This window comes from Vidua chalybeata, chromosome 16 (assembly GCF_026979565.1).
Source record: "Vidua chalybeata isolate OUT-0048 chromosome 16, bVidCha1 merged haplotype, whole genome shotgun sequence".
NCBI classification, from domain to species: domain Eukaryota; kingdom Metazoa; phylum Chordata; class Aves; order Passeriformes; family Viduidae; genus Vidua; species Vidua chalybeata.
In genome coordinates this window covers 15,485,394-15,511,460 of record NC_071545.1, presented here as the reverse complement: position 1 = coordinate 15,511,460, position 26,067 = coordinate 15,485,394, and the positions used below count along the sequence as shown (strand labels likewise).

The window sequence follows — 26,067 nt, the reverse complement described above, 5'->3', positions numbered from 1 at the left end:
CCCGGCACACGCCGTGCCCCGCGGCACCCCGCGCGGTGCCGGGCCGGAGCGGGGGCGGCCCGGGCTGGAGCGGCGCCGCGTTTCCGCCGGGCGGGAGGCGGAGCGGGGGCGGCCGCGGCCGGGCGGAGCAGCGGAGCCGAGAGCGGCGCCGGGCCGGGCCGGGGCTGTCAGCGCGGCGAGCGGGGCCCCAGCGGGCCGGGCCATGGCGGGCGGGCGCTGAGGCGGCGGCGGGGCGGCCGGGGCGGCGGCGGCGGCGCGCCGGGGCCATGCCATGCCCGTAGGGAGAGATGCCTTTGGGAAATGGAGACACTGGAGCACAGCGCAAACATGGCGCCCCGCGGCTGCCGCTGCCGGGCTGGTGCCTGCTCTGCTCGCTGCTGTGCGGGGGGCTCGCCGCGACCCCGGCCCCCGCCTGCCGGCCCTGCGCCCCGGGCTGTGCCTGCGCCGCGCCCGCCTGCGCCGTCAACTGCTCGGCCCGCGGCGTGGAGCGCCCGGGGGCCGCCGTGCCCCCCGCCGCCACCGCGCTGTGAGTACCGGGCACGCCGGGCACGGGCGGGGGGCGCGGGGGGCGCGGGGATCGGCCCGCACCGGCAGCTGGGTCACCGCGGTGTTCCGCCCGCGGTGTCACCGCGGTGTCCCGGGTGGGTGGAGGGAGCGGGGGGTTCCGAGCCGCGAGTTTGGTTCGGGGGGTTCCGAGCCGCGAGTTTGGTTCGAGGGGTTCCGAGCCGCGAGTTTGGTTTGGGTGGTTCTGTGCAGGGAATTTGGTTCGAGGGGTTCCGAGCCGAGAGTTTGGTTCGGGGGGTTCCGAGCCGAGAGTTTGGTTCGAGGGGTTCCGAGCCGCGACTTTGGTTTGGGTGGTTCTGTGCCGCGAGTTTGGTTTGGGAGGTTCTGTGCAGGGAATTTGGTTCGGGGGGTTCTGAGCCGCGAGTTTGGTTTGGGAGGTTCTGTGCAGGGAATTTGGTTCGGGGGGTTCTGTGCGGGGAGTTTGGTTTGGGTGATTCCGAGCCGCGAGTTTGGTTTGGGTGGTTCTGTGCCGAGAGTTTGGTTCGAGGGGTTCCGAACCGGGAATTTGGTTCAGGGGGTTCCGAGCGGGGAAATTTGGTTCGGGGGATTCTGTGCCGCGAGTTTGGTTTGGGAGGTTCTGTGCAGGGAATTTGGTTCGGGGGGTTCTGTGCGGGGAGTTTGGTTTGGGAGGTTCTGTGCAGGGAATTTGGTTCGGGGGGTTCTGTGCGGGGAGTTTGGTTTGGGTGGTTCCGAGCCCGGAGTTTGGTCCGGGAGGTTCCGTGTGGTGAATTTGGTCCAGGAGGTTCCGTGCGGGGAATTTGGTCGAGGAGGTTCCGTGTGGTGAATTTGGTTCAGGAGGTTCCGTGTGGTGAGTTTGGTCCAGGAGGTTCCGTGTGGTGAATTTGGTTCAGGAGGTTCCGTGTGGTGAATTTGGTTCAGGAGGTTCCGTGTGGTGAGTTTGGTCCAGGAGGTTCCGTGCGGGGAATTTGGTTCGGGGCGGTTCCGTGTTCGGGCGGTTCTTGGGGAATAACGGGAGGAGGGTGTGCGGGAGCGAGTGTTTGAATGGGGGTTAAAGTCACTTTAAAGCAAGCCCGAAAGACGCAGCTACCGAGTAACAAACGTTTCTCCGTGGCAGCGCTGGGGTGGGATGACAGATGTGTTTGTGTCTGGGGGCTCTGGTAGGTCAGTCAGGCGTGTTCGCGGAGGGGCACTGGAACGGTCCATGTGCTCTGTCACTGAAATCAACTCACTGCATGACGCAAAAAGCAGACCTAGGGGAAAAGTTTGCTTTTCCGTAGGGAGCGACTTTTCAGTTCTTGACGAGAAAAAAGCATCGAGTGATTCATATAAGAAAGATGACGTGGGGCCCGGCGTGGTGGATAGATCTCACATGAACTAATTTCTGGTGATATTTAGCTGCTTTAAGGGTCTGCTTTTTCTATTTGGATGTTCTCAAGTAAGCTTCCACTTTCTGTGTCAATACAGAGATACTGCAGAAGTTTTGGAGCACCACAGTAAACATACATTGTAAGTTCTGCAGGCTGTGTCTGGACTAACTTCAGGAAACTGTGCACATCTCTGAATCCAGCAGCCAAGGTGTTTTCCAGCTCTTTTCTTGCTAGATATATTTAGACTTCTGCAAACAAACCAGCCATTGTTTGTTGCAGAAAGTCCCTAACTGGAAAAGACTGGTTTTTATTAAGGAGGTTCTGGATTTCTGTTATCTGTTGTTGGTTTGAGATGGGGATCTGCAGCTCCCTGGGCTGCTCACTGGTCACTGTGGAGCAGCCTCCTGAAGGCTGTGATGATCAGTCCTTCATTTAGCTTTTCGAGGATTTGGGGCTATTACAATGTGTTTCTGTGGTAATAATTTTGGTAGTAAGTGTTTGAGACTGTGTTATTGTTGTTCAGAGGCGCTGAGTTGTAAAAGCTCCCAGAATGTTTTGGGTATTGTGCAGCGACAGATGGAAGTGGGACATGAAGCTCCTGCAGGTGAACAAAACCATGGGAAGGGGAAACACTCCAGAGTGATGGATGGCGTTAGTGGCACCGTGTTCTGATTGCAGAAGTGTTTGTGTAGGGCACAGAGCTTGTGTTTGGAATTCAGGCTGTGGAGTCGTCCCCGTCAGGCAGCTCATCGCTGTGTGGGTGCTCGTCCTGTTCTGAGGGCTGGGCTAAGATGTGCTGAAGTGGGTTTCTTTCAGGTTTACTGCCCTGTTTGGCCTCCTGGTGATGGCAGAGAATGCAGGTGCACCCACTCTCCTTATAACCATGGAGAGTTTACAGATTCGTTTCTGTTGGGGTGGAAGGGACTCTGGCTCATGGCTCAGGGAGGTTATGCGAGTGGTTTTGCCTAATAATTTCACATTCCCTTTGTTGAACACGGACAGATAAATAACGTTTCTATATTCTCTCATTAGAGGAAGAATTATTTTTTAATATCTCAACAACCCGTTTAAAAAAAAATAATTATTCTGAAATGAAAGCAGCCTTTAGGAAGGCCGAATTCTAAAAATTCCCAACGCCAGAATTCCCGGGCGTTTGCTCGCAGCAGCACTCAGCAACTGCGATTCCGAATTTCTGGCTGTAGAAGCAAGGCCTAGGAAATTAATTCCTCTTGTATCCGACGTTTTAGACGGAGCAACTTTGAGGAAATAAATGCCAACTGCGGCCGCGCTGTTACCAGGAGCACGGGGAAATGTCCCATCCAAAGAATCACTAAGGAAATGGGCTCTGCTGCTCGCAGACACCACATACCTCGCTGGAAGCAGTCTCCAGGCAGACCGAATGGGAATATTGGCCCCTTCCCGTGGCCAGAGTCAGGTTCTTGAAGTGTAACGCAGAGTCTGGCTGGAACCAGGAGCGAAGTCTGTTTTTCCCAAATAATCCGCAGTGCGCAGCGCGCGCGGAGCTGGACTGGGGGAGCGACGCGCTTCGAGCGGCAGCATTTGCACTTCTGAGCTCCTCCATCCCAGGAATGCTCTGATCCGTCTCTTTTCAAGCGCTTTGCTCTCAGCGCTACCGGATTTTGTTCGCATTTATTTGAGCCTGAGCTGTTTCTTGAGCTTTCATCGCTTGTTTCACTCCTCAGGTGGAAATAAATCTCATCAAGGCTTTCCGACTTTCCCTTGCAAATACCGGCTCTTTCTGACACGTCTTCGGTGTCGTGGCAGGTTTGAAGTGGAAATTAGAATCTCAGTGTAAAAGGATGAGAGTGGAAACTTCCTTTATTTCCCCCTCATTAGCATGGAATGGTATTTGTGGATGGGTGAGAAGGAGAAGCTGGGATCAGAGGAGCTCTGCTATCGCCAGGCTCCTGCAAAAGCAGATTTGGGGGTCAGAACTTTCATCCAAAACCCAGTGGGGTTTTTTGTGGATTTGGCAGTGAGCCCTGGGGTTGCACTGCCCAGCCAGTGACTTCACCTAAATAAACCTTAAAATAAACAGATCCTATGATTCAGGAACCTGCAGTCTGGTATTTTAAATTTCAAGGGTCAGCAATGATTGGTAGATTTAGATATTATTACATGATGCAGGAAAAGCCTTTTCAAGGCTTGAAGTGTCTTCCAAAGCTATCAGGGGAAAAAAAAATCCAATTTAAATTAAAATCTAATTCAGGTAAACCCACAGGCAGTGGAGTGTCTGTACAGTAGTGTCCAGGCCACAAAAGCAAAATAGCTCTATTGCTGTTCCTAGAAAAAACTGAGACAGCCTGGAATGTCATTCTTGTAGGAAGCCATATCCCAGCAAAAACAAGGCTGCGTTTCTCTTTTCTAAGAGATTTTGGAGAGGGAAAAAGGCCCAAATGAGGTGCTAGATAAATATTTTGCCAGCGAGATTCTTTCAGCCTGTGGAAGGGACCAGTCCCATAAGCAATTTGTAGCTATAGTTTGAGTGTGAACAAGGAGGCGATTCTGTGGTGTTGTGTCAGAGCAGAACGGGCTCCGCTCTTAGAGAGGGCTGGGTTGTTTATTGTGCTCCTTCCTAAAGCTTCAGAGAACTCTCAGTGCTGTTCCCACGACTGAGAAACTTTCTAAAAATTAAAACTTTTCTTAGTGGTGTTTCAAAGTGTATTAAGAAAAATGTCTGGCTCAGGAAGAGCAGGCCTCCACTGGGAGAGGTGGATTTGAAGGTGGCTCCTGCTCTGTGGCAAAAGTTGTGATTGAATAATCCTGAACAGCATTAACATGTCTCACTTCTGTGATCTGTAGTTTGGTGCAGCCAAACCTACAAACCCTGGTGGTGACAAAACCCCACATGTTAAAGAAATGTAATTAAACATCTCGGACATCCCCTCAAGGCAGGGCGAGCTGCTGGTGGAACCCTCTGGGTTTCCCCTGACACCTGGTGTTTTTTTTTTCCTGTGCACTGTTTGCACTGATTTTTCCCTGTGTTTCCTGAAATTTTTAAGTTTCCTGGTGGTCTCTTTCTGTGTGTTGCTTTTTCCTTGTTGGAGTGAAAGTGAGGGCTGATCCTGCTCTTCCCCTGCTGGCAAGCCCCCGGCAGGTCTCGTTGCGTTTCACTCAGTTGCTTTCATTCTGCTCTCACAAAGAGTGGCTTTAAAAGAAAACCACTCACTCAGAAGGTAGAACTCATATGGTTTGTTAATGCTCCTCTGCCTTTTATCCCGTTTAATGGGATTCCTTGTTTTTATCTCTTGTCATGCCTCGTTTTCCACACTGTGGTTTCCATAACGCGTCTCGGCGTCATCCTTTCTCCGTCCCTCCAAGCTTTGTTGTCCTTTGATTGATTGTTGCAGTTCAGCTTGATTTTGTGTTTTATTTACTCCACATGTCCCCAAACATTTATCTGAGTTGTAGTAAGTGAGTAACAAAGTGAGCAGGGGAAGAAGGACAGCTCAGGAGCAAAGCCGTGCGTTCCAGTGCCAGCGTGGAGCGGGCTGGGAGCTGCCTGGATCTTGCTCTTAATGTGAGGAGAGTGCATGGAGCAGTGGGGGGAATAGGGTGGGTTTTGGGGGACACAGCACTTGTGAGTTAGTCCCTCCACGGCCAACAGCACGATTTTAGGCAGTCGCTGTCAGGCTCAAGGGGAAAATTTCCCGTCTCTTCCCCAGTGGAAAGTTGGCAGCTCTGCTCCCGGGCTGTGCTTACGGTGCTGTTGCTGTTCAGAGGAATGGCTGCTGCTGCTCACCAGCCCACCCTTTTCTCCCCCCACATCAAACCACCCTTGTCTCCCTCTCCACCATCCCTCCCTTCTCTCCAGCCCTTGCTGAAATGCGGCTCCAAGGCTGGAAAGCCGCAGTGGCTGCGGAGCTGCCGGCCACGCTGCCCTTCAGCTGCATGGACAAGCTGTGCTGAAGGTCACTAGCCTGTCCCAAAGGAGGGTGGTGGTGTCCCACCAGACCTCTCCAGCCTTTATTTCTCAGCCTTCCTTTGCAGTAAGGAATGAGCCTGTTTTTCATATCGAATCACTGTTCTTTACGGAGACGCTGAAGCGAAGTTGGCATCTCTGTTTGCCAAAACTAAAAATGTCAATTGAAACATAATGTGAGTTTTCTGCTTTGCAAAGGGCACAAAAAGCAAAACTCATGTGATTGCTGCCATTCACGTTTATTTAAAGGATAGCTGTCATCAGGAAGAGCATCAACAACGCACAAGCTGTAGCATTTGCAGTGTATTTATAGGAACCGTGACCAGGAAAGAGATTCTGTCATAAATCACAGAATCCTGGAATAGTTGGGGTGGGAAAGGACCTTAAAGAGCATCTCATTTCACTCCTCTGCTATTGGCAGGGACGTCTTCCTTTAGACCAGGTTGCTCCAAACCCTTTCCAGCCTGGCCTTGGGCACTGCCAGGGATCCAGGGGCAGCCACAGCTGTTCTGGGCACGTGTGCCAGGGCCTGCCCACTGTCACAGGGAGGAATTTTTTCCATATATCAAATGGAAGTCATTCAGTTTTTCCTCTTTCAGTGTGAACCTCTTCCCACCTGTCCTGTCACTACAGGTGCTGATGAACAGTCCCTCTCTGGCTTCCCTGTGGCCCTTTCAGATACTGGAAGCTGCTGTGAGCTCTCCGTGCAACGTTCTCCTCTGCAGGCTGAACTTCCTCAGCTTTCCAGCTCTTCCCTTTCCTTTGAAAGATTGCATCCTTTTTGATTATGTGCAGATAAGCAAAACACATAATTAAAACAATTCCCTCAGCCAGCTGTTTGTGCTGCATTAACGGCAAAATAGTTGGCCTCAGGTTAGGAACAGGTAAATCTCTTCTGCTTCCTGGCATCAGGCCTTGGAAAAATCTTACTCGGCAGTGAAGTTTCAGACGTGGCATATGGTCCTGTGTGATTCTGTTTAACCTGCTGTCGTGTTGAATTCAGTTAGCAGCCCGTGCTAAGGCAGTGTGGTAGGCTGGGTTGGTGACAGGGCTGGATGTTCATTCACTCCGTGGTAACAGATCTCCCACCTGCGGCATTGCTGGGCGTTGGAGCGTGGCCCTGCTGTACCTGCAGGCTGGGGCTGTGGGTGCCCGCTGGCAGTGCAGCTTTGGGAGCTGGTGGGATCCTCATTTCTCACTGCAGTTGTGCTGGCAGATGCTCTGGAGGACCATGGGGACAGGGCTGTGCTCGCTGTCCCAGCAGCCACAGCCTGCAGCAGCTCGTTCCTGCGGGGCAGTCTGGAGTGACGCGGAGTCTGGATCCGAGCCACGACTCCACCAGGCTGCTCCTATTCATCCAAAATCGTCCCTGGCCACCACACCATGGCCTTGTTTCTCCTGGTGACAGCTGGGCAGCTCATTTTCTGCCAGCCTGTGCAGGCAGCTCCTTGTGTGAAGCACTCAGGGCTCTGTGCGGTGCAGTTTGTGTGTCTGTGATGGAGTCACAGGGGTTAATCCCTGGTTTGGAAGGGACATTTCCAGGGTGGGGTTTGTAGCCCTCCAGAGCCTGTGCCCACCTCCTTGGACAGACCTCCTGGTCCTTCAGAGAGATCCAGGAGAGCTGGAGAGGGACTTGTGACAAGGGCATGGAGTGCCAGGACAAGGCTTCCCACTGCCAGAGGACAGGGCTGGGTGGGATACTGGGGGGAAATTGTTCCCTCTGAGGTTGCCTGGAGAAGCTGGAAGTGTCCCCAGGCCAGGCTGGATGGGGCTTGGAGCACCTGGGATGGTAAAAGTTGTCCCTGCCATGGCAGGGGTGGCACTGGATGGGCTTTGAGGTCCCTCCCAAGCCAGAGCGTGGGGTGATCCCCTGCTTCTGTGGTACTTGCAGATCCCCAGCAATGGCCCCTTCCCAGCTCCATTGCAACATCCCCTGGCAGCCCCTCAGCCCTGGCTCCCGCAGGATCCCTGCGGCTGCTCCGGGCTCCTCTGGCAGGGACAGCACCAGGATCCAGAGGCCAAGGAGGATTTTCCCTGCGGGGACAGGCAGCGGCTCCTCTCCGTGCTGCCCCTGGCCTGGGGGCTCGCCCGGGATGCTGTGGAGCCCTGTGCCAGGGCTCGGGGGCTCTGCTCCTGCTGGGAATGGGTTAACTGGGCTCTGGGAATGGGTTCTGCTCCTGCTGGGAATGGGTTAACTGGGCTCTGGGAATGGGTTAACTGGGTTCTGGGAATGGGTTAAGTGGGCTCTGGGAATGGGTTAACTGGGCTCTGGGAATGGGTTAACTGGGTTCTGGGAATGGGTTAAGTGGGCTCTGGGAATGGGTTAACTGGGTTCTGGGAATGGGTTAACTGGGCTCTGGGAATGGGTTAACTGGGCTCTGGGAATGGGTTAACTGGGTTCTGGGAATGGGTTAAGCGGGCTCTGGGAATGGGTTAAGCAGGCTCTAGGAATGGGTTAAGCAGGCTCTAGGAATGGGTTAAGCGGGCTCTAGGAATGGGTTAAGCAGGCTCTAGGAATGGGTTAAGCGGGTTTGGGAATGGGTTAAGCAGGCTCTAGGAATGGGTTAAGCAGGCTCTAGGAATGGGTTAAGCGGGCTCTGGGAATGGGTTAAGCGGGCTCTGGGAATGGGTTAAGCGGGCTCTGGGAATGGGTTAAGCGGGTTTGGGAATGGGTTAAGCAGGCTCTAGGAATGGGTTAAGCAGGCTCTAGGAATGGGTTAAGCAGGCTCTAGGAATGGGTTAAGCGGGCTCCCCGGGCCGGGGCCGTGGGAGTGGCGCTCTAAAGAGAGGACCCAGGGTGTGGGCTGAGTCCTCCGGAGGGAGGAACCCGAGGAACAGCTAAGCCTGGGAAAGCAGAGCCCAGCCGGATTGTGTTGGCCGAAGCTGAGCGTTTCTCTCTCAAACCACGCCTCGGGAAGGGGGTGGAGTGAGGCCGGGCTGGAGCTGCGGATTTGGGTTTGGGGCAGGTTGGTGAGAGCATCTCGCGGGAGATTCTTGCACTGACACAGCCCCAGGGTGGTGGGCTGGGGGGATGATCCCTTGATCATTAAAACTGGTGGGAGCACATGGATCCTTTTGAGAACTGGGGAAAAAAAAAATCCCGTGGTTTTTTTTTTTGTTTTGTTTTGTTTTGGTTTTTTTTGGTGTATTTTTGTAGTTCAAAAATGCTGCTTGAAGAAGCACTACAGAAGTGCCTATTTTTGTACCTCTCCGTTCACCCGCTTGCCTCACAGCTGCCTGGGTTAGGGCTTGAATGCAGCCTTTCCACGTGTGGCTTGGAAAATCCAGCTGTTCCATTCCTGCCCCTGCTGCCGGGGCTCCCAAATGCCACATTTCCAGGAGCAGGATGCCCGTCCTGGCACAGGCTGGGGACCCTGTGGGGCGTTGGGCTGTCAGGAGAGGTGCCAAACAAGCCTTCCCCTTGCAGGGGATGCTCATGGCCCCAGCTGGCATTCCTCTGGGAATGTTCGCTGGTTTTCCCTCCTGGCTTGCTCCAGTGCTGGCCCTCCCATGAGCAGGGGCTGTGCGGCTCTTTGGGAGCAGAGGGAACCATCCAGCCACGCTCTGCAGGCAGTGCCAGGCCCTCTGCGGGGTGATAAGAGCAAGAATCACGGCCCTGCTCCGTGCCACGTGCTCCCAGCACAGCGCGTGTGCCACGGTTCCTCTCCTGGGGCTTGGAGAGCCGAGGGAACAGCTGGAAACCACAATGGGATGCAGAGTGGAGCCTCTGAGAAAAGCTTTGCAGCCTCATTCCCTCCTCGTCGCTGTGCTTTGCACTCCCTCAGCCAAGCTGTGTTGTTTCACCAAAAGAGGAGAGGGACAGGGTTTTTAGGGTGGTGACTGCCTCGTCACCCCCAGACAGGTCCCAGGGGCACGGTGGGGGCCTGGGGAAAGGCTCTGAGCTCTGGCAGAGCCCTGTGCGGGCAGTGTGGTGCTGCTGGCCCTCAGCAGAGTTGGGTTTCACCCCTCCCCAGCTGAAAAAAAAGGGTTGGAAAGCTTTGTGGAAAGAGTGAGCTTGCAAAGGAGGGGTTTGGATGCGGAAAGAGCAATCGACTGGCACGTTCCGTGTTCCCTATTGCTGTACCCGCTCTGGGACCTCATGGACTGGTGCAGGCACAGCAGAAGGGCAGCTCTTACCTGAGACCTGCAGGTGATCCAGGCAATGCTGAGAAAGCATCAGCTTGCAATATGGGCACTTGCCTTGGAGCTTGGCAGAGCTGCTGCCATCCCAGCCCCCTCGGTGATTCCAGCAGGATGCGAACTGACTCCTCAGTGGTTTGTGTCCCTCACACCTAAGCATAGCACAGTTAAAAAGAAATCTCCTCCTATTCCCTAAAGCCAAACACAGCACTCAGCTGAAATATGGTGCGGAGTGATTCCCTGGGAGAAGAGTTTCCATTGGAAAATACCCTGGCTCCCACCCAACGCTCTGTGAAGCAGTTGTAGAGGACAGCTCGTTGCTGCTACCTGGGTGATTTTCTGGAAGAGGACTGTTAGCATAAGCAGGAGCTGGTGGAGCCATTAGTCAGGATCCCTTCTCAGCTCCTTCACTACACAGCAAAAAGAAGATTCCCTGTCCTCCCAGACTCTGGAGACAACTGCAAATAGAGAGCCACTGCCATGAGAAGAGTGGCGTTGGCCAGAGATTCATAAGTAATGAATTAAATCTGTGCAGAGCAAAGGTTTCTATCAGAGTGTGGGAACATTATTTTACTCCTACGGAGGGAAAACATGAAGTCAGTGGCTTTATAGACTGAGCTCTGCGACCTCTGATTGCATGGATCGGTGCAAAGTTTGGATCAGAAGTCTTAAAAAAATTAGTGTAGACAAAACTGAGGTGGGAAAACAAAAGCTAGGAGAGGCCAAGGGTTAGGCTTTGTTAGTCTCTGAGTTGTGTTAAGAAAATTCACTGTAGCTGGTATCTGTGGTGGGTTGTGCTCCTACAGCAGTAAGGAAGGGCTTTATTTAAGGAAAATGAAAAGGAAAGGTGCTTCTCCTGTGTAGGGCACAGCACAGATCAAGCAGCACTGTGGAGACAAAGCTGGAGCTCTCTGGGTGGCACTCGAGGTTCTGCTGGGCTGACACAAGACAATTCCCAAGGTTTAATTGAGAGGGAGGACACACCCTGCTGTCTGCAGGGAGTGCCAGGAGCATCACTGCTTCCTGAATCTGTGCTTCATGCAACACAATAACTTCAGTAGCCCAAGAGCCAGCCCCCGAGCCCTCACTGTGCTCCCTCTTGTCACTCCCTGCATCCACTCATTAACCATTACTTGGAAAGCTCTGTGCCTTTCCAATGCTTGCAGGACAGTGAACTGTCAAGGCAGCAATGCCACTGGGCCTTGGGTAGTTGAATTTCTGATTACATGCACGGATTGCATCGGGTGCAGCCACAAATTTGAGTGGCATTAACTTGGCTTTGCTTTGCTTTGTGTGTTGTGCCCCGTGCTGTGCAGCCAGTCAGGTGGGAATATTTCCCTCTGGCATAAGTTAGTCTTTGCAGCAACTAAAGGGTTAATTACAGCTGGCCATCAGATCTCTCAAACAAGCCAGCAGAGCCCACTGCTGTGCTCTGTCTTCCTGAGGATTAGCCAGACACATCCAAGTCTGCAGCTTGATGCCATAACTCCAGAGAGAGCTGGGAGAGTTTGGAAATTCCTCTCCCAGCCCCGCTGCTCCCACAGGACCCACAGCTTCCCCTGAGGCAGGTCCACTCTGGTGCTTGGGAAGGACGTTCCATAAGTCATCAGAGGATCTTTTCACAGCACCGTTTAGGTTGGAAAACACCTCCAAAGCTCATTGAGTCCACGCCGTGGCTGGTCTCCCTTCGGAGGACGCGCAGCCCAGCTCGGCATCCTCCTCTCGCAGCTGGGTGCTCTGATCAGCACCTTTAGCTCCCTGTGCAGACTGACCACGCTTCCTCTGTTCCCACGGAGCAGGGGGAGCTCCTGGAGCTGCTGTTCCCTCTCCTGGCTTGCTCTGCAGCTCCTGGGTCCTGCAGCAGCCATGGAGGCTGTGAGCAAGGCCAGGAGTAGCTTCCCCTGGGCGCTCAGGGAAGAGCAGTGCTTACCTTGGCTGGGGAGGAAAGCCGAGCTACTGGGGGCAGTGTTGTCTAAGAGCTGGGACGTGCAGGGGGAAGCAGGACTCCTGCTTTTGTTCTCACTTTGACCCTGGTGGTGTGGGCTGGGCTGTCAGGGATTCATTCCTCTGCCTCCCTCTCCCTGCCTGAGTGGGGCTGAGGCTTCGCTGAGTATTGTCCTGGTTGTTGGTGGGAATTAGGTGCTCGTGGGGTGCTTGGCTGCCCTGGATTTGTAATTCCTGCTTGCCTGGTGCTCTGCCATCCTCCTGAGGAGGCAGTAAAACATCCCCTAGCTGCTCTTGGGAAGGTGACCCATCAGGCTGAGCAAGGTGAGCATCAGGGCAGCAAAATGGAGATGTGGACTCACTCTGACAGGTTCATTGGTGCCCTTGGTCCTGCCTTCCCACTCCCTGCCTTCAGCCTCTTCTTCCTCATCCTCCGAACCAAACACAGCCTTGTGCTTGGGGGAACATCCCGAGTTCAGCAGGGTCCCACTGTGCTCCCACACCTGGAGAACCATTAATTTTGCTTTTAAAGGATCTGAAAAAGAAGCAAAGTTTTGTTTTCTGCCCAATTTGTATTTTTTTGTTCAGGGCAGAGCCATCAGTTTCCCGAGCAGAGACACCCCAGCCCCAGGTGGGAAGTCAGTGTTGTGTCCAGTGCAGGGGAGCAGCTCCTGAGAGGAATGTGGCTGCATTTCAGTATTCCCACTGGAGTTTGAGATGGCAGGGATGGCTCCAGCCCTCCTCCTTGCTGCAAATCCACCCGTGCACTTGTTTCTTTTGACTTCTTGGACTCCTAATTCTGGCTGGCTCGCAGGCTGTGTGACAGGAGAATCTTGGAATAACAGAATTGTTAGGGCTGGGAAAACCCTCCAAGATCATTGGGCCCAGCCATTCCCCCAGCACTGCCAAGGCCACCACAAATCATGTCCTCGGCCATTTCTGGGACACCTCTGGGGATGGTGACTCCACCACCTCCCTGGGCAGCCCCTTCCACTGCCTGAGAACCCTTCCATGAAGAAATTCTTGCTGATGTCCAACCTGAGCCTCCCCTTGCTGTTTTCCAGCTGGGGTGAGGCTGTAGGAGCTCCATGCACAGAGCAAGGGAGGTGCCTGGGGTCACACAGGGAGTTTGTGTCCTGAGGTGCAGCAGAGTGTGACAAACACGTGGGTTGGCACGTGGGGCTGCTGTGAGGTGATGGGGCTGGGGCTGCTCATGGATCCAGCTGCCCCTGGAGCATCTTCAGCGTGCTGGAGCTGCATCCCCGCTCCCATCCTGGTCCCAAGGGTGGCACAGCACGGCTGGGATGTGGATTGCTGTGCAGTGGGAGTAGCAGCAGCTGGTCACTGCGTCCCTGGGCCTGCCTGTGAAGAGCTGGCCCTGCTCCTGGTGTCCCTGGAGGTCCCTCTGTGGTGACCTCCAGGCAGCAGGACTCACTCGGCGCGACGAGGGGAGCCACGTTTCATCCTGGACCTGTCCTGGGGTTCTGGATTAATCATTGCTGCACTTTAGGGGTTGTAGCTCACAGCCAGAGCCATCCACATCACCTGAGCACTCTGCACAGCAGTCACTGGGGATCAGGTGCTGGCACAGCTCTGCTGCCCAGAACTGGGGCTCCCAGGAGGTGGCAGGGAGTGGAGGCAGTGGTTAATAGCTAGGATGGAGTTAATCATCCACTGAATTCCTCAGCTACAAGCTCTCTCCTCAGTATTTTTTCTGGTGCTGCTGCTGGAAAGGAAGTGGGGGTATGTGAAGCAAAACCACACGTAACAACTCACAGTAGCCCTGGTGTGTGCAGGATTTCTTGCCTTGTGCTGAGGGTGGAGCTCCCCTCTGAGAGGAGACGCCTGGATGAGCTGGTAGAGCTGAGCAGTGCTGGGATATTTGATATATCTGCACCTTTCCCTTCGTGTGCCTGGGCCAGGCCCTGGAGAAGGAAGTGTCTGCACTTCCACCTGCCCGAGACCCAGGAAAGATCTTGATTTTTCTCACAGTAGTCAATCCCCAACAACTCAGACAAAAGTGAGAGAACTTATCTTAATTAATAAAATAGCATGGATGCAATTACTTACAAAAGTCCAGCTCTGCCAGCCCAAACATGAATCAACTACCTCTCATAAATCTTGAGATTAAAAACAAACAAAAGAAGGCCAAATGCTGGTGCCTTTCGTGTTTTGAGCCTGAACTCCCATGTAGGAGACATCTGGAGGCATCTGTGTCTCTCACTGAGGAGATACAGAGGAATAATAGATTTCAACAAAATAGCAGGGAAGGAAAAAGTAGAGATTCTAATTTAATGTCATGATTCCAGGAGACAAGGGAACCCACCACTTCTTTTAGGACAAAGACTGAGTGTATTTCTAATTCTTTTTGGGGTAAAGAGGAGTGATGTAGAGCCATGTACCACAGGACCAGGTAGAGGAATTTTTCACATGTGAGTGAAAAATAACCCAGTTGGTGTTAGTCACGCTGCAGAATGTGTTAGCAGATCAACAATGGCCTTAAACACTGAGTGGGATCCAATTTAAACCCATAAAAGTGAGGAAGTCTGGACTTGGAGCTTGTTCTTCTACCTGTGTACTCAGCTGTGCATTGAGTAGCTGTGGCATAAACAGCCCAGGATGGTGTTGGGATTTCTTTTTACTCCATTAAACAGTTGTCATTTGTTTCCAAGGGCTTGATTTTATTGCTCCTCCTGTTTCACAGAGCAGGAAATTAAAAAAAAAAAAAAAGCAGCCCAACACACAAGAAACAGATGCAAATTCTTATTTGCTCAAATTCAGCTGAATGTAGGAGCTAGGGCTCCAGGTTGCTTCACAAAAGATGTCTTAATGCCTGATGATTCTGAATGTAACAAAAACATGTGAAATCCATGCTCAGGCCTCTGAGGTGGCGACCTTAGAGGACTTTTCTAACCATGGTGATTCTGTGATTTGCCTTTTTGTCTTACATGGGAACACCAGTCAGGAGTACAAAACCCACTCAGCAGTTCCAGCCCAGGCTGAGCATGGACAAAAGATGGTTATCTTGCTTCTGGTGCCTTCCCTTCCCTCTTCCCATCCCTGGAAGTGTCCAGGGCCAGGTGGAATGAAGCTCTGAGCAACCTGGTCTAGTGGAAGGTGTCCCTGCCCATGGCAGGGGGTGGATCTGGTTGATTTTTAAGGTCCTTTCCAACCCAACGGTTCTGTGGTTCTACAATTCCCTTCCTTTGCTGATAGCCTCAGCATCATCCCTCTGTGCTGCAGGAGCTGGGGAGCTGCCCTCCCTGTGGAGCTCCCCAAATGCCAGATGTGCTCCAGAGCCACTCCGTGCCCTCCCGAGCCCCTGCCAGGCTGTGGGAAGGCTCTCAGCCCCGTGGTCACCCCGTGTGTGCAGGCTGCGCTCTCCGGGGCTGCTCCGCTTGGGAAGCGCTGGCCAGACAGGCCAGGAGGCAGCTCTCAGAGTTCTCCTGGCAGCAGGGTGTGGAAAAGAAAAGGAAGAGTGGAAAGAAAAGAAAGGAAGAGTGGAAAGAAAGAAAAGAAGGGAAGAGTGGAGCTCGGGCAGCGTGCAGCCGCCTGTGCCTCGGGAGCAGCGCGGGGCCGGGCGCTCCTCCATCCCTGCACCTTCCCCTCTGCTCCCCACGCCTGCCTGCTCCCAGCTGGACCCTGCTGTGGGGAAACAGGAGCTCTCTGACAGCCTTCATGGGCTGAGGTGGGACAGACAGACTGCTTGTTGGGACAAGCCTTGGGGTCTCTGTGCTCCTCCATCCCTGCACCTTCCCCTCTGCTCCCCACGCCTGCCTGCTCCCAGCTGGACCCTGCTGTGGGGAAACAGGAGTATTGTAAAATGCAGGTGAGCCTAATGGGAAGAAATGCTGATGTTTGACTCCAGTTCAGAAGGCTGAATGATTTCTTTATTATAACTATGCTATAATACATTATTATATAAAGGAAGATACAAAAACTACAAACCTACTTTTCTAACTCCCATCTCTAACTCACAACTCGTGATCCTCTCTGAGAGTACAGCCACAGGTGGGTTGGATTGGCCACCAGCCCCAAACAATCCTCACCAGAATCCAATCAAGCCATCACCCCAGGGAAACAATTCTCCAAACACATTCCACATGGGGAAAACAAGGAGCAGAAATAGAAATTGTTTTCTCTTTCCTCTCTCTGTGCTCCTCTATGAAAAATCCTGAGAGAGAAAGAAATGTATTTACCACAGAGGAGCTCTTTGATAGCCTTTCATGGGATGAGCTGGGACAGACAGACTGCTTGTTGGGACAAGCCTTGGTGTCTCTGTGTTCTGAGCTGCAGTGACACCGAGCAGTGGCAGAGCTGTGGGCAGCTGCTGGCACAGGCACAGTGATCCCAGCAGCACCGAGCTGAAAAGGGACCTGCTTTGTCTTTTGGTGCATGGCCCAGGAGCTCCTCTGACCACAGGTGCCCAGGTAGTGTTTTTCCCACCCGTTTTGCCACTTGGGCTGGGTGACAAGGTGGGGACAGCTCATGGGTTGGACTCGTTGGTGTTGGAGGGCTTTTCCAACCAGAGCAGACCCTGGATCAGCAGCGTTGTGGAGGGTTCAGTTCTTGCCCTGTGCCGTGCCTTTTCCTCGGGCACTGCTGATCCTTCTCTCCATGTTAAGCTGAGCTGTGGTGCTGGATCCTCAGAGCAGTGGCTGTGTGGGTTACATAACCCCCGTGCATGGAGCCCGCTGCAGTGAAGTCAGTAATGTCCTCTTGGATCTGAGAGGAAGAGGGGTGCTATGGAAACCTGACTTGTTATTATTATATGGGAACAAAATTTATTATTTCTCTCTTGTGCCTCAGTTTGTGATTACGCCATGGAGCAATTTTTAGCCTTGGCAAGAAGGTGGTTTAGCATGAGAGCAAAGATGCAGCTTAACTCAGTGTCTGCTGCAAATCCTGAGAGCGATGCTGTGTCTGAGAGAGCTGGGCAAGTTCTCCTTCTGCCAGCAGCGCTGATTTATGAGTGTCATCCTTCTTGACGTTGCTGTGGTGTCCAAAGTTTACCAGGGACGTTTACCCAGACCTTGCAGAGTGTCTGTGAGGAGCCTGAGGAGGGGTCAGGCTGCACTTAGGTGTCCTGCTGATCCGAGCCTGCTTTGGGAGCCTTCCAGTCCCCGCAGGGCTGGGCACGGAGCACATTGCCTGCTCTGGCTCCTCGGGGCACTCTGTCTGTCCCATTTTATTTGTCTTGGCCTTGCCTTGGTGTTTCCTTGCTCCTCTTTCCCTTTTAAACAAAGCAGATTTGCTGGTGGTTTGTGTGCGCCGCGAACACCCTCTTACACAATCACCCTCGTGGCTTTCTGGAGAACGGGGAAGAGTAATTTGGGATTTAATCATTAAACTGAGGCACAGTCCAAGACAGTTACCTGAACCTGGAGTGAAGCATCAGCCTCCCCAGAGGCTCCTCAGCCAGCACTGTCCATGTTTGAGTTGCCCCTGTGCCTTGGCTTTCTGTTTTAACCAGCATGAACTGAAACAACAACAACAACAAAATCCATCTGTTTTACTGTAGGGAAAACATCCATGAACTGTAAGGGGTGTGACTTTCTCTTTTTTAAGATGTCTGTGTCAGCTCCAGGGGTCTCTCATGGTTCATTTGCCCTTTCTTGGTGAGTTTTTCACTGTGTGATGTGTGGGGACTTGGGGTGTTTGACTTACACCTGGATTACAGGTGAATCAACACAGGGCCTGTGCTGGGGGACTTTGGAAAAGCCCTGAGCTGAGGAAGATTTAAACTGAAAATTAATTAAATTATGAAAATTAAATTTTCATAATTAAGAAAATATTTCTGAGAGGAAGAATCAGTACCAGTGTCAGTCCCAGCACGTGCTTGTGTGGCGAGTAGGCAACAATTTATTATATTTTATATATTTAATATTGCACATATTTACATATATTTATATACTGACCTGGGAAGGAAATGTCTCTTGGCTGTGCATATGCAAAGAAAAAGAGAAGAACCAGCACAAACAAGGCCCATGAAGCCACCTCAGCCTTACTCTGAGCTCTCCAAAGGAATGGAGTGTTCCAACCTCATTCTGGTCCCATACACGAGGGAATGGCCAACCCTGGCTGGCTGAACCCAGCCTGGGATGTCTCACCAGCCCGTGCCAGATGGGGAAATCAAACAGGGGACTTTGGGATGTGCCCTGTCCTTGTCAATGTGATGAAGAAGTCGGGGGGGAAAAGTGTCACAAAAGCTGCAGCGAAGAGCTGCTTGCCAGAGAGGTGGAATAATTAAAGGAAAGGGGTGGCTGCAGTAGGAGGGAAAATGCTGATTGTGAATCATCAACTGTCCGTGACTTTCGTGCTGTAAAAGGTTGAATGGCCCAGGCTGTGTATTTGTGCTGGCAGTGAGAGATCTCTGCAATCACAGCCGTACCCTGTTTAGCTTTGCTACTGTTTGCAGGATCTGTGCCAGGACTTATTGGAATCCCCCAGGCAGACCTTTAGAAGATCTTTTAAAACTGGCGGGGCTGTGGGATCAGAAACCCTCGCTTGTTCTCCAGAGAAATTGGCTTTGTTTAAAAACAAGATCCACAGTAGGATGCTGAAGTGTGTGAGATGTTTTGTACAGCAGCATTTAATGGGATCAGGAAAGGGATACCTCCCAGTAGTACTTGCAGGTATTAAATCATTAAGAAGATTAGCAGAGTTGCAAGACCTTTTTTTTTTTTTTACTCTAGACAGTTTATTCCACCTAATGATGTTCTTATAAAAGGATTAGAGGCATTGGTCCTGTGAGAGAAGGGAACAGGCACTGTGGTGATCCTCCCTTTTACAGATCCCTGTCAGGACCTGTAGTCTGAAGTGAATGGAATTATCCTTCCTCTGATTCCTCACAGAAAAATCACAGAATCATGGAGTGGTTTGGGCTGGAGGGGACCTTAGAGACCATCTCATTCCAACCCCCTGCCATGGGCAGGGACACTAGACCAGGTTGCTCCAGGCCCCGTCCAGCCTGGCCTGGGACCCTCCAGTTGAGTCTGGATCGTGTTTTATTGGAGGGAGAGACCTCTCTTTCCCCAGGCTGCCCAGGGAAGGCAGCCTGCAGGAGCAGCAGCTCCCTGTGGGAGAGGGATGTGGGTCCAGCCCGTGGCACCAGCTCTGTGCCTGCTCTGGTTCCACCAGGAAGAACACTGGGGCTCCTTCCCGCGGGCTGTGGAATGGCTGCTGTGCTCTCCTCCTGCTTCTCCTGGGTCTGGGTTGAAAAGGATGCTCTGCAGACAACGTGTCCTGGAACACGTGTGACTTTTCCACAGCTGTGGATCACTCGTGTGCCAGGAGAGGGGATGAGGCCTGGCTCTGGGCTGTGGAGGGTGGAGGCTCAGAGCCCTCCGTGTCCTTCTCCAAGGCAGCGTGGAGGTTCTCGTTGTCCCTAAGGAGGAGCACACCCATGTTCTCAGCTCTTTCTAGAGCCCCACGTCTCCCCTGAGCTGCAGCACGAGCCCTTTGGGGCACAGGAGGCTCTGCAGTTGCTGAAGGGCTGCACAGGAGCTGCACAGGAGCTCTTTCACAGCCAGCACAGACGAGCCCAGGAGGGTCTGACCGAGCCAGAGGTCAGAGGTAAATTGTTCTTGTCGCTCTGGACAGATGGAGATCAGTCCAGGCCAAGGGGAAGAGTTGAGCTGAGGGGAGCAGTGCAAGCAGGTTATCTCGAGGTCAGCTGCATCTTTCCAGGATAGGCTGATGACTTGGTTGGAGCATTCTTCCAGAGCTCTTTCCAGGGATCTGTCCTTTGGTCTCCACCCCATACCTCCAGATACATTGCAGAGTGGATTTCTCAGCCCCTGATACTTGGCAGAAGTGTGGACAATAACTCATCTCAGGCAGCTCATTGTTACAGTTTTGGCTCTCTCCTATCTGGAGTTCAGGTTTTCCAAGGAATGGGCAGAACTGGATGTGCAAGTCCTGCTGAACCCAGGAGATCCAGACCCTTGCTGGCTGCGGTGTCAGGCTCGTGCCATTCCAGCTGTGTCACTGCTGAGGAGTCACTTGTGCCACTTGAACCCTTGGGATTTTAAGGGGCTGTTGGATGTTTTGATGTACAACACGTGGGAGCGGGTGGACCCCTGGATGGATCTGTTGGTCAGGGTGGGTCCAGAGGAGGACACTGAGCAGGCTCCTGTGCACAGTGGTCCGGAGAGAACCAGGAATGTGCATCACCTGCACATGATCTGACTTGAGAGCACTCTGAGGAGTAGATTTAGACGGGATATTGGGAAGAAATCCCTCCCTGTGAAGGTGTGGAGGCCCTGGAAGTGTCCAAGGCCGGGCTGGATGGGGCTTGGAGCAGCCTGGGGTAGTGGAAGGTGTCTCTGCCCATGGCAGGGAGTGGAATTGGATGGTCTTTATGTTCCTTTCCCACCCAAGCCATTCCAGGATTCTGTGAACTTTGGCAGGGATCAAATGGTTTTCTGTCTCCCAAACCTGTTCAGAAAGTCTGCTAGAGGGGCAGCTGAGGCCCAGGCAAGCTGCTCCTTTTCCTCTGTACCTACTCTGGGGCCTCTGAACATCAGCGTTTTTGAAGCAGAAATATTCTGACTGCATCACAGAAGACTTTCTAATGCTAAAAGGAAGCAGCCCAACCACACACATTATTAATGCCAGAAACATGCAAATGGCTTTTGTACGGGAACCGGCAGCTCTATATTGGGTTCTAATTGGGTTTTGTTTTCAGAAGGAAGATATTTAAGGTTCTATACTGAACATGCTGCAAAAACATTGAGAGCAGAGCCCTCCAACCCAAACAACCACATTTGAAAATTTGAAAAAAAACTGGGGGAGCTCGAATCGGTGTCGGCACCGGCAAGGGGGGATTAGGGGAAGCCTGTCCTTTGGCCTCCTCAGGCCAGGTCCCTGTGCTCTGTCTGCCCTGGGGTCTGCCCTGCCCTCAGATTTACAGCACTGAGCATCAACCAGAGCTGCTGCTTAGAGGAATTCCTTGAGTGTTTTTGTTCCAGTAGGGATTTGTGGGCCTGACTTTGAGTTATGGAGCCTTTGTGCTGGAGGGATGTTTACAACTGAACGGTGACTTGGAAGCCCTTTCTCCCACGGAATCCTGGAAATGCTGTTATCTCAAGCTCCAGGAGGAACTTCTGCACAGAGACCACCCAGCACTCAGAGCTACCTGTCACCAGAGCACCTCTGCTCCCCCGTGTTCCTGCGGGGAGACTGAAATTTGGCACGGGTTGGGCTGAGCCCTCAGCACCCAGAAGGGCTGGATCAGCTGTGGAACAGCAGAGATGGAGACATCCTCATCAGCATCTGCCTACGTGCGTGGTATCTTCAGCCTGGTGGGCAGCAGAGTTCTGCCCTTGTTTCTGCTGGGGGAACTTCCCTCCTGAGGGCCTGCAGGATTCTCCCTGTTCTGCTGGATTTGTTTTACTGCTTCTCTTCCTGCTGCTGGTTCAGGCTGCCAAGCATTGCCTTCCTTCCTCCCCTGGAGCTGGGTCTGCATCTGCTGCTGTTGGTGCTCCTGCTTTCCTTCAGAGGCTGATTTAAATTTTATTTTGAACATCAGCTGCATTGTTATCATACTTGCATCCTGCCAGTTAGTGATCACTGCACGAGGAGAGGACAAAGTCCCTGTTCTGTCACCTGTCCCATGGCCAGACCAGGTGGGCCACCAGCAAACCAGTTTAACCAGTAGACCTGTAGGACCACAGTGGGAAGCAGCTCCCTTTGCTGCTGTGATGGATGCTGCTTTTCAGAGGGGATGGGAAACATCCCTTGTCCTTTTCTCTCCTGGGATTTCCTTTAGCACAAGAAAAAATTGAACACCTGGAAGAGATGTGGTCCCCACGCCTGCCTGGAAGAGACCTCAGAGAAGGAGATGTCTGTCCCCATGGCAGCAGTGGGATCCTGGTCTGTCCTGGCTCTGGGGGAGGGCAGGGGAGCTGGACAGTGGGATGGGACTGGAGCAGGGCTGGAGAGTGGGATGTGGCTGCAGAGGAACTGGACAGCAGGATGGGACTGGAGCAGGGCTGGGGAGTGGGATGTGGCTGGAGCAGAGCTGGGCAGTGGGATGTGGCTGGAGCAGAGCTGGAGAGTGGGATGTGGCTGCAGAGGAACTGGACAGTGGGATGTGGCCGGAGCAGAACTGGACATTGGGATGTGGCTGGAGCAGAGCTGGGCAGTGGGATGTGGCTGGAGCAGAGCTGGGCAGTGGGATGGGACTGGAGCAGAGCTGGACAGTGGGATGGGACTGGAGCAGAGCTGGAGAGTGGGATGTGGCTGCAGAGGAACTGGACATTGGGATGTGGCCGGAGCAGAACTGGACATTGGGATGTGGCTGGAGCAGAGCTGGACATTGGGATGTGGCTGGAGCAGAGCTGGACAGTGGGATGGGACTGGAGCAGAGCTGGGCAGTGGGATGGGACTGGAGCAGAGCTGTGCTCCGGGTGGGAGCTGGCCCAGCGTTACATAACGCACCAGAGACACGTTCAAGTGATTAATTTGAGGCTCTGGCAGCCGCTTCCCTGTAATAATATTTTAAACATTACTTTTCCACTGGCCCTTGCCAGCGATCGTTATTTTGCGCTGTGGAGGCTGTAAAATTTCACTTCAAGGATGGGTTTCACTCCCGTTACAGAATGTGTCTGGAATGTGCAGATGTTTCCTTCGGGGAATAGGGAGCCAATGGGCTCTAACACATCAGCCCTGCGGGGAGGACTCAACGTGCTAAGCAGCCCTATTCACAAAATCCCAAACAAACACACACACACACACACACAGAGCCCCTGGAGCTGCACCCACACCGGGCTGTGGCTCCCAGCCCTGGGCATGGAATCCCAGGGGCTGCTGGAGCTCAGGAAGGTTCCGGGCTGGGGTGGTCACAGAGGGGTCCCTCAACAGGCTCTGACACAGTCCCACGTATTCCTGTTTTCTGGAGGAGTTGTGCAAGCTTTGGCTGACTGGGTGCAGATAAGGTGGCTTGGAATGATGTAGTCTCTGAGGTGCCTTCCAACCCAAACCATTCCAGGGTTCTGCTGGTTTTGAACTGGAAGAGTGCAGGGTTAGATGGGATATTGGGAAGAAATCCTTGACTCAGAGGGTGGCGAGGCCCTGGCACAGGGTGCCCAGAGAAGCTGTGGCTGCCCCTGGATCCCTGGAAGTGTCCAAGGCCAGGCTGGACAGGGCTTGGAGCAGCCTGGGACAGTGGAAGGTGCTGGGGTTGGAACTGGATGAGCTTTAAGGTCCCTTCCAACCCAAACCATTCTGGGGTTCCGTCGTTGCCCTCCCACAGGTATCCAGGTATCCCCAGGTATCCAGGGGTTGTGCATGTCAAGGACAAAGCAGCTGCTGTGGATGTGCCAGAATTGGAGGAAATGGGAAGATGAGATTTAATTGCACAAAAAAAGAGTTTGCATGGAGAGTGGAGCAGACTGAAAATTGCTTTTTATGGAACAGCTTCAAATTAAGGCTGTAACCATCCCTGAGGGATATGTGGTAGGGCTGGTCCTCTTTTAATAGGATTGATACAGCAGAGCGTTAATTTTTTTTACTTCTCTGATTTTCACTTTCCTTATCATCTTCACTGCAAAGAAGGGGAGAGCAAAGCATTGGGGCATCAGGTCCTTAAAAGGAGCCCTTAAAGGGTCAGTCATGGACACAGGGAAAGCTGCAGAGGGACTTTGGAGGGCCAGGAGGGACAGGACAAGGGGGAATGGCTTCACACCAGCACAGGGAGGGTTAGGTGGGATACTGGGGAGAAATTCTTCCTGTGAGGGTGCTGGAACACTTGCAGGGCACATGTTGCCCAGAGAAGCTGTGGATGCTCAGAACTCTGCCTCTGGCATTGTGAGAGCCTGAATGAGAAGTGGAAGCTCTCACAGGAAATAGATATACAAGATAGGAAAGAGAAATGTTGGTTGTGATGGGCTCAGATCAGGCCCACTGAACACTGATAAGCAAAAGAATCTTAAGGAAAAGTCTGTGTCCAGCAAGGTTGAGAAGAGTAAAGAGTTTTTCAAGTACACTGGGAATTAAAGGAGTTAGATGATACTGGTCTGTTAATAGAGGAACATGGTCAAATTATCAATGGAAATACAGAAAAGGCAGCACTGCTCAGTAAATATTTCTGTTTTCTATTTGGAAGAAAGCCAGGTGATGTATTTGTATCATATGAGGATGATGAAACACTTTCCACTCCAACAGTAACCGAGGAGGATGTTAAACAGCTGCTATTAATGTCAGACCTTCTTAAACCAGCAAGTTCAGATATTTTGCATCCAAGAATTTTAAAAGATCTGGCTGAAGAGTCCTCTGGGCTATTAATGATCGCTTTTAATGGATTTTTGGGCCTTAGGGACATTCCCAGGGACTGGATCAAAACAAACATGGTGCCAGTGTTAGCCAGAAGGTAAATGGGGAGGTACAAACATTTATCAGCCCAATGTCCTGATTTTCTGTCCCAGGGAGAAACAATGCTGTGCCTAGCATGGCATTAGCTAAAAATTAAAGGGGATGGTGTAATTAGTGGCAGTCAACATGGAAAATCCACTTGTGGAAAATAGATCTCCCAAACCTCTGCCTTTTAAGTAACTTTGCAGATGGAGGAGCAGAAGATGCTGACGTTGATGTAATACACATCTGATTTCTGCAAGAAGACAGAATTTGAATTCTGAGTCAAATTTTTGAGTTTGACTCAATGTCACATGTATTTGTTAGGAATTGGAATGAAAGAAACCAACACTGCAGATGTTAAAGGGATTAAACATTGTCTTGAGAATGTTTCATAGGATGACAGACTTGACCCAAACGATTGTTTGGGTTGGAAAACACCTCAAGGGCATCCAGTTCCAAGCCCCTGCCATGGGAAGGGACACTTCCCACTAGATCAGCTTGCTGCAACCCAAACCTTTCAGTGATTCTCAGTCTTCATGTGAGATGGGAACATCCTCTGGAAGGCTGGGAGCTGCCTGCTCGGGCTTGACGCAGGAATAGGTGTGTGGAACCTGATGGTTTGCAGTGTTTGAGCTGTTGGGATGAACCATCAGGAACAAACATCAGGGAAACTGCAGGGAAAACACCACAGGATTGTGCTGCAGCCGTGGTTTGGCCGGGGCTGGGGGTCAGAACGTGCTGCACTTTGCTTTTTGCTCCCAGCCCTCCTGCTCTGGGGATTTTCTGTCGCAGGCAGTGGCTGTGAGCTCAGGGCTGTGCTCAGCATCACAGAGCAGCACCAAAGTTTACTTTGGGCTATTTTTAAACATGTCAAGTACTAATCTGACAACCCCAAATCCACGAGTTTTCCCTCTGGGAGGAAGAAAATAAGTCAAGAGGCTCATCAGCTCTCCAGCACAGGCTGTGCTGCAAAATCCTGCTCAAAGTTGGTCTCTGACAACGCCCTGCCAGGCCTGGGCCTGAGTGGCTCTTCCTTTCTTCTTGTCCTTTTCCCCATCAGTGTTTTCAGGGAACATCCCATGCTGGAGCTGAGGGATGTTGGTGAGAGCTGAAACGGGGAGCCTCTTAAATGAAATGTTGGTAAAACAGATTGGGGATGAAAATCAAGAGACAGACGGGGCTAAAATAGACACAAAACTGTTTTTCTTCAGCAACCACCCAGGAACCTGGAAAACTTGGAGGTGTTGGAGGGGGCTGTTAGCTGAAGGTTGAACAGATTGGGACTGTCAGCTGTGAAGGGGAAAGGTCTGAGGAGCGTTGCCTGCCCTGGGAAGGGACAATCCAGGTCTGGGGACGGGAGCAATGGGAGGCAGGTCCTGGCAGGTCTGTGTGGAGCCAGGCTGGTGCTGGGGAATGTGGGAACAGCATGTGGAGCTCAGACTTTGCAGAGGACTCAGGAGGAAATGCCAAAACCCTTTCGTTTGTGCCGCTCCAGCAGCGGGAGGGATGTGGTGACAGTGTCCTTCAGCCACCTCGTGGCTTTGGCCAGGAGCCTCTCCTGTGTGCCCTGGATCCAGTGTGCCCTCTGTGTGCCGTGAGAGGCTTTGCCTGCTTGCTGCTGTTTCTCCTAAATCCTCAATCCTTTGTGAACTCCAGGGCTTGGAGCAGCCCTGGCTAGTGGAAGGTGTCCCTGCCTGTGGCAGGAGGTGGAACTGGGTAATCTTGAAGGTCCCTTCCCACCTAAACCGTTCCAGGATTCCCTGATTCCCTGTGGGGGCTGCGTTTTGCTGC

At 52.6% G+C, this 26,067-nt stretch overlaps 1 protein-coding gene across 1 annotated transcript in view; it reads left to right on the top strand.

The window, feature by feature from the left end:
• The first annotated feature begins 287 nt into the window (after window positions 1-287).
• The window catches only part of PKD1 (polycystin 1, transient receptor potential channel interacting), an 83,435-nt gene continuing 57,655 nt past the window's right edge, over window positions 288-26,067 (top strand). The window contains exon 1 of the mRNA XM_053957433.1: window positions 288-526. Within this exon, the coding sequence (XP_053813408.1) occupies window positions 288-526 (239 nt within the window). The remainder of the gene's footprint in view (window positions 527-26,067) is intronic.